General features: G+C 41.4%; 1 protein-coding gene across 1 annotated transcript; it reads right to left on the reverse strand.

Annotated features, from left to right (window-relative positions):
- Window positions 1-2,143: 2,143 nt before the first annotated feature.
- slc20a1a (solute carrier family 20 member 1a) lies at window positions 2,144-7,808 on the reverse strand. Its single transcript, XM_062384969.1, has 11 exons — window positions 7,595-7,808; window positions 6,046-6,642; window positions 5,816-5,956; window positions 5,627-5,712; window positions 5,133-5,229; window positions 4,096-4,215; window positions 3,691-3,900; window positions 3,136-3,607; window positions 2,871-3,056; window positions 2,700-2,784; window positions 2,144-2,616 (listed from the first exon to the last, which is right to left on the reverse strand). Exons 2-11 carry the CDS (start codon window positions 6,392-6,394, stop codon window positions 2,461-2,463), a joined length of 1,902 nt encoding a protein of 633 aa, XP_062240953.1. The 5' UTR covers window positions 6,395-6,642; window positions 7,595-7,808; the 3' UTR covers window positions 2,144-2,460.
- Between the last annotated feature and the right edge of the window lie 881 nt (window positions 7,809-8,689).

Here is an 8,689-nt window from a genome sequence, read left to right on the forward strand (position 1 = left end):
TCGTGTCATTCTATGCTGCTTTTGATAAACCATTTAGAGAAAATATTTTCTACTTTAATACATATTTTGACAGCCTTCATTTTATATTTTTGGATTTTAGATACTGGATGATTAAACATGCTTTGAAAACCTATTGTTAGAGAATAACTGTTGCTTGTTTCCATGTGATGTCCTGAGGCTGCCCCCTGCTGGCTGCTGGGTTCCTGTGCTGCTCTTGTTTGGTTTGTGCAGCTTGTGATTAACTAAAGTTGTCCATAAAAGAAAATCTTTAATATCCTTTAAGCGCAATTTGATGTACAACCAGCCACCAGTGCACGACAAAATAAACCAATATATACAATGTAAATAACACACAATAAAAAAAACCTATAGACTAAGAAGCAGGGGGAAATGAGCTTTTAATAAATTAATTGATAAGTCGAGTAACAGAAAATTACCCGTCAACTATTTAGATATTCTAGAAACATTTCTACTTTAAATTTCCGGTTGTGTTTCTAATTATTATTAATGTTAGTGGTGTTTCCTTGATAAATGTGTGGAGGTTTTACTACCTCTGCTAAGGAGTTTATGTTTTCACCTCTGATTTGTCAGTCAACCGGTTTATGTAATAAACTACTGGACCAATAACCACACAACTTGGTAGAAGGAAGCTGCATGGATCAGAGATGAACCTATACGGCTCTGTTGAGCTCTACTGAGTGCCAGTCTAGTGAATGAATCTGGAATCTTCTCTCAAAAAACATTTCCCCCCCACAGGGTTTGAAGTGTGATGCTGATGAGGTGTTTATAAAGATGTGAAGGAAAATGTCAGACCAAGTGAATCCACTTTCTTTCAGCATGAACAGAAAAAAAAGAAGAATGTTTCATTTCACCGTTAGCGGCAGGATAACCTATTGGATTTTTCCTCTCGTACGATGAAGGTTACTAATAAAGCTCTGTTCAGTTAGACACAGAAAGTGATATAAGAACTGGGGTTAATGAAAATGCAACAGAATTCAAAACCAACACAAATTAGTCCTCCTTAAGTTTTACTCAACCTTTACACATCCCTGAAATTCAAGTAGGCTATGTGTCCCTTCTGTAAAAAACACTTTTAGCATTTTGACACAAAACACTGGCATGAAAATCAATTAAACATGGACACTACAGGGGTATATTGGGCAGTCCATGCCCAACATACTATATTGGCATCTTTCTGCAGCATGACCCTGAGAAACGAGAATACATAACACATCAGTATAATTACTTAGGTTTCCATGGCTGTGACCAAACAGCTGCCCTCCAGCTGTTGTCCTGAATGAGCTTTGCTAATGAAAGAATACTGCATAGTCACGTGCAGTAGGCTTTGAGAGCACAGCTTCCTGGTTTAAATGTTACTATCAACACATCTCCTTTGGTACTCTGTGTGCAACAAGCATACTGTTTCAGGGGGAAAATTAAAATTAATTCCACTGCATACAGTACAAGCAACACGTTTTGTACTAACAGGAGAAAACTTCCTTCAAAGTCGTACACCACACAATATGGGTGATGGGTACACAGTTGTAGTGATGGTGGATACTTGTGTATTCCAAACACATGAGCTGTTAAAATACCTACCTCGTATATAACTAACCGTGAAGTAGATAAACCACAGGTCTATTAGAAGAATTTAGATAGTGAACTAATTGGCAATAATTGTTCAATTTAAAATCCAACTATTTACAATTATGCCACTACAAAGCTACTGCAGGTGAGAAAGGGAGCTGTTTCTATTGAGTGGCGATTTGATCAGACAATGCAGATTTATCCCTTTTGTGTAAATGACAATGTGGTTCCTCAGTTTTATTCTGATATGTCACAATGAAGACGTCAGTACTTGTGATAGAAGAACTTTTCAAAGCAAACCAGGCAGACAAGGAGATTAAAATGAGATTTAAAATCGATTCAATGAACAGATTTCACTCTTCATTCAATTCGTTTGTCTTGAATCTTTTTGGAAATTACCACTGAAATAAGATGTTCACCTTATAGAACCACAACTGTTGTTCAGTGGTTTCACGACGATGGTGGTGGCCCCGGATGTGATGCAGGATCGACGGTTTTATATTTAGCTGCATTTGTATAATGGAAATGTTTAATAAATAAAGTACACTGAAACCTCTTCAAATCAAGCAGCGCCTTGTTTTATTATATCCAAATACATAAACATAGAACATAACTGTCATTTGAATTATTTGATTTTTAAAACATATGGTTTTTATACAAATGTACAAAGGGATACACAGTATGAAAGACTTTGGATAGTGGATTTTATCCTTCAACATTCATGAGATAATCTCACTGGCTTGACCTTGAAATGACCTTGAATGATCAAATATGCATCTCTGACAGAGACCAGATGGAACCCGTTCATTCGTGCGGTTTCATCGGTCCTTCAGACGAGCTCGGCTCGGTCAGCTGAAGTGACCCGGAGAGAACTCACAGGATAACATATGTGAAGAGAGCCATGATGGCAGCGCTGATCAGGCCCGAGATAGGAACCGTGACAAACCAGGCGATGAAGATGTTCCTGAACAGACGCCAGTCCACGGCGTTCCTGGAGCGCAGCCATCCCACGGCCACCACAGATCCCACCTGTGTTCAATACAAATACAATGTAAATAAATATGCTGCTCCCTCTTCTGACTTTGACATGTCTCTGTCAGGTTGAGGTTTACCTTGCAATGCGTCGTGCTGATAGGAAGACCAATGTTGGAGGCCACAACAACCGTGATCGCTGAAGATAGTTCGATGCTGAAACCACTACAGGGGAAGAAAGAAATACTCCTGTTTTTTCTATCATGTATATCCGATTCGGGGCTGTTGTAGGTTATGTGGATGTGGCGTACCTGGAGGGGGTAATAGGGGTAAGGTCCTTGCCCATGGTCTGGATCACCCTGCGGCCCCACACCCACAGGCCGGCGACGATGCCCACTCCTCCATACAGAAGCAGCCAGATGGGTGTGGGGGTGTTGGACACCACGGAGCCGCTGTCATACAGCAGCCACAGAGCCACCAATGGGCCGATTGCATTGCTGCAGATGAAAATGTGTAAATGTGAATCTTCTGAATGATCTTCGCTCACATAAAAAAATGTAAATAGCAGACACCTACCTGACATCATTCCCCCCGTGAGCAAAGGAGCCAAAGCACGCGGTGAGGATCTGCAGGAACTGGAAAAGCAGCGAGACAGCTGGTTGGTCCACCTCCAGCTCATCCTCCTCCTCAGCGGGGATCACGCCAGCCTCCTGGGTCACATTCCCTTCTTGCACTGTGCTCCCGACAGTCACCGCTGAGCTGTAGCTGCTGTAGCTGTCCACCCTCGGCCTTCTCTGAAGCCCACCGTCGAGGTCCTTGGGTTTAGGCTCTCCTTGGATGCCGTAGATGGCCATCGTGTAAGAGGTGTAGCTGTTGTTCCTCCTTATTGGCCGCTCCTCTGTGTCACTGTCACCGATGCAGTCACCCACTTTGGCCACGTGGAGCTTGTGGAGCAGGTCTTTGTACAGGCCCGAGTCCTTTTGGATGGTGTGAGAGCGTCCGCTGTGAGGATCAGTGATCACCATGGGGCCAACGTTGCCGTTCAGACCTTGGAAAATCATATGTTTACTATACAATCTGAATTATTTGTGATACTTCCACGACTATAACAACAAGACATTCGTTCCTCACCCCCGCCGAGATCCAGGTCTTTTGTTTCCATGTCATTGTTGTCCAGATCAGTATCCTCTGAACCACCAAGTTTGAACGCCACCGTTTGAGTGTCTGGTGGGGGGGTCTGGGGTTGAGGCACATGTGGGATTGATGGCTGCTGTGCTTGTGCAGGTTTGCAGGAGTTCTTCTCCATTAGTGGAGTTTGACATGGAGCAGGAGCGATTTCTCCTGAAGTACATTATAATAATAGTGAGTGAGTGTGTCACATGGTAGACAAGGCTTAAACCAGCTGGCTTGTGCAAATTAAACTCCCAAAAATACTATTTGCCACAAAAATGCTTAGCTAGCAGGATTTTGGACTCCAAAATATATCAACTAAGTAATATTTGTTAATGTCCGTATATAAGTATTAGATTTACTCACGTTTGATTTTCTTCTTGAGGCGTGGACAGACGACAAACCAAACGACCAAAGCAGTGAGACAGGCACAGCCAAAAGAAATGCACAGTGTGCCCCACCATGGCACTTTGTCAAAACCCAGCACTGCGCACACAAGAAAGGGACATGAAACAGAACTGTGTCTGAGATAAGGACAAACAGTAACTGAACTGTTTCTTTCATTTATTCATCAGAGCTTCTATCTGGTCCTTTCCAGTGAAAGAAAGAACATGTCATGACTGATGCATTCATTTACACTTAGGCTTAGTTTAGAAGCTCAGCAACAATTAATATGTATCATTTTATAATTCCAAATAGAGAAAACAAAAATAAGACAACTTTTCAATATCTTTACCATTTTCAAACCACAATTTCTGGATCCTGTCTCTCAATATGTTCATGTAGATAGCAGTACCATTGAGAGAGACCAATCAGATTGTGAGAAACAGTCCAGTCTTGCAGCATGATGATAAAATGCTCACAGTACATGGTGTACAGCACACGTGTAATATTTCACTTTTCTTTTATTCCTTCACAGAATAGCTAAAGTGCTGCAACTGCCAGAATTCACTCAGGTTACCACGACAGTATTAAATTGCCGTCTTGCAGATACAGCTTACCCGATTGGTCTTGTGGACAACGGAAGTTAAACCACAAACAAAAGGACAAACTGTAGAATATGTTTTGCTCACAAACATTAATAGCTGCATCCAACTTGTGTAGTAGGTATAAAAATGCCATAATTTTCTTTAAGCTGTTTTTAAAGTATTGTCTCCTTGGTCTTTTAAGATTTGGTTTTAATCACAATACAAGAAATGACTTCCAGAGGAAAAATTATTTTAGTTGAAGAATTAAAGCTCAAAATGCCTGAGATTGGTTTCAAACATTGGTGAAACGTTTTCCTCACTTTTTTTCTCCAGCTACTTTTGTCCTAGGAAGACTGTCAGGGATTTCAGCCGCTGCTGTGTAAGTGCAGTGAGCGAGAGCCAAAAGAAGAACAGGTGAGTGGACGTCATACTCACTTGGTGCTCCAGTAAACATGATGGAGAACAGGTTGATGCCCATGGTGATGCCGTAGAAGACAGGGAGAGCTCTGAGGCCGTTTGGTACAGGGTCGGCCTGGAGAAATCAGTTTTCATCCAATCAATAGATCATTTTTTTTAAACAATTGTTTTTCAATACTTCACAAAAAGCGAAAAATATACAGAAGTCCAAATTAAGAATCACCGGACTACCATTAAATAAAGAAGTAAGATCTTATTGAGGCACTGATGCAGCAGTATTCAAATAATGTAAGATATTTATATCTGAGCCATTTTTCTTCTGAGGCATTAGGTACCATTTGATAATGGTATTTCTGTACTGTTAAAGTATCATCTTTAGTGAATGTCCTCTACTTGTACTAATGTATTTGTATACTTTGGTTGGCTACTGGATCTGAAAACATCTTTTAGCGACTGTAACTTCAAACTGCTGTACTCTTATTAACCACGTAAACTGGATAGAAATATCTCACCTTGTTCAGAATGAATCTCCGAATGAAGTAAAAGAGAATAGCCGACATAATGCCCGAAAGCAGAGGTGACAGGAACCAGGACAACACTTTGGATACAGCAAAAGAAATTTAATCCGATTTGAGCTTCACTCCTATTTCAGATTCAACACATACTTGTTTTCAAATGAATAGGAAAATGAATATATTCACCAATGCGCAGTAACTCCATCCATTTGACCCCTTGGTGACCTCTGGCCACCATGGAGAAACCAATTGTAGCTCCAACAATACAGTGGGTTCCAGAAATGGGGAGCTTCAGGAACGAAGCAGCCAGCTGCCACACAGCCGAGCCTGTGGCACAAAAACATGATGGAGGCCTGAGCTCATAACCTGAAAATGCACTGATAGAATTTATATATATATACATACATAGAGCTTACCAAACATTGCACTTATAGATCCCGCCATCAGGACATGCTCTGAGCCGTTGTACATCTGCACATCAATGATGCCATTCCGGATGGTCTCGCTGACTTTGGCCCCCAGCAGCACTGAGCCCACCGTCTCAAAGATACTGGCCAGGATGCAGGCCTGGCGCAGGGTGACCACCCCAGAGCCCACTGCCGTGCCAAAGGAGTTGGCCACGTCGTTTGCCCCCACGGAGAAAGCCAGGACGAAGGCGATGATGAAGCCGACCACCACGAGCCACAGGTAGCCTGACATGTCCGTCTGCGTGGCCACAGCCACAGTGGCGGCAGCAGCCAGGGTTGCTAGTGTAGTTGTATCCATTTTTTTATAATTTTCTTTTAATTAAACCGGTTTCAAATTAATGGGTGACCTATGAGGTTGTAATTCAATTTTGACCAGAAAAGGGATTAAATAACTCCTTAATCCACTTCTCAAAGAGCTTATGGGAGGAAAATAAAATCTATTGCTAGCTAGGTATACGGGGTCTGTCTGCAGGCTTCGTCATAAAATGAAAGATCATAGAGATAAGGGAGGGGTCCATTGTGACAGGTAGCCTCTGAGGATACACACTGTGGAAACAAAGTGAGTTACTGGTTAATATTCCTCATACACTATGTCCACAACAAAAGGGCAAAGTTCAGTCACACAAAAACTAACTGACAGGAACAAACAGCTGATGATTTATTGAGCAATGACAGAGGGAAGTTGAGATGATGAAGTGTTTTATATCAGTTTTACTTCATTACGGCTGTGAGCTAGTCTGGCATTGAATTGCTGTAGCTGGGGAGTCATCTGACTCAACAGGAGGTTGTGGAGTTAATCATGACATGAGATGGAGTCAGGGTCTGAACTAAGGAGCTGTAGTATTTCTCCTTTTTGGTCCAATCATTAAATTAGTTCTAACTACAGAAACAGGAAGAAGATTCTATATACTTTCCATCACTTGTTTACAGGTGTTACAAATTTCAGTATGCCCCGAATTAGAAATACAGTCTAAGAGGTGTTAAATGTGTGATTACAACATACTCATACTGGATTTAAGCTGCAGACTTCACAGTAACTTCACCACACTTTTAAGTTCTTAATCTCCTTGAGAATTTTAATAGGATTTCCTTCGATTTTACACCAGTGATAGGTAATACTTAAAAAGTAAAATCTTCCACTTGATTCTCATGTCTTAAAGCCGTGTCTTATGTGTCTGAGTTATACTTTCACTCAACTTTCATCTGGTGCACAGAGAGAGTTACAGAACAATACAAAAAAAAGCCTCTAAACTTCCTGTAATATGGTGAAAATCACAAATAAAATCCATGTACGGCTTCAAAAAGAGGCACTTTAGAGCTGGGAATAAGAGGCCTATTACGGACAGTCAGCAGTTAAGTCAGTGTAGGCCAATTCAGCATCAGTATAGAAAATAACGGCATGTTAATCTGCTTAGCTGCTCTTGTATAATTCAGATTGAGGAGTGACAACACAACAAAAGGAACAAAGTTGAAAGAAAGACAGAGAAAATATACTCACATGTGAGGCCAGAGGGAGAGTGTGTGTGTCCCGCGGTCAGACTGTGAACCAGGAGAAGCAGCAGCAGCAGTCAAGTTTGTGTATGTGTATGTGTGCGTGTATGTGTGTGTGTGTGTTTGTGTGTTTACGTGTGTGTGTGTGTGTCTGTGTGTGAGAGAGAGAGAGGGAGAGGATGATACCAGCAGCTGTCAGTCAGAGGAGACTGGGAGTCCAGTAGCCTGCACCGTGTGGAGTCCAGCCTTAGTACTGGCTGCTTTATATAACAAGCCAGGTGAGAACACGCCTCTGCAGACCGGTCATGAGACCACCACAGCCTAAAGCTAATGTTTAGCTTATGTGTCGACAGAGGGGGGAAATAATTACGGTTGTCTGGGATTATGTTGCTTTACAGTAGATGAACCCCAAATCCTCAAATGATGTTTTTCTTTGTCACCATGGAGAAGCACAACTATCTATTGTTTTGTCAAAATATAACTTTTCTTTCTGTTTACTAAAGAAACATGAGAAATATTTCAGGACTTGGTGTGTTTATTGTAATCAAGGTTTTATTATTGTTATATAATCAGTGTTATATTTCTGGATACTATGAATAGTTTGACTATGAATATCTACAAACAATGGTCAACATCTATTACTGAGGAGCTCTGTGATGATGATATTTTTATTTGAATAAAAACTATGGCCTTTACTCTAGTGCCATCTAGTGGCCAAACGCAATATTTCATGCACCCCAATTCCAAGAGAAGAGTGTATTGTCCCGAATGACAATAATCTTACGTTGGTTCATCGCTTTATCTATTTAAACATATTAATGTAAAATCATGTCTGACACAACTTGATGAATAAATTAATTAGTTCATTAGTACAATATGCTCACACTGCACTAAAGGTGAAACTATGGCGAGTCACCTTTAGAGTGTGTAGCTCATTTAGCAAGCTTGGCCGAGCAGGACGTGAACAGCCTCAAATTGCGTTACTGATCAACCTGTTATTCCCCATGTGTAGTCACTTTCCAGAGAAACTCCACCGGAGTGTCATGCAGCCTTCGGCGTCAGCAGAACTGAGTCGTCTCTGAAATGCTACAGTGCCTCCAGA

Source organism: Platichthys flesus, chromosome 3, assembly GCF_949316205.1.
Source record: "Platichthys flesus chromosome 3, fPlaFle2.1, whole genome shotgun sequence".
Lineage (NCBI taxonomy): Eukaryota > Metazoa > Chordata > Actinopteri > Pleuronectiformes > Pleuronectidae > Platichthys > Platichthys flesus.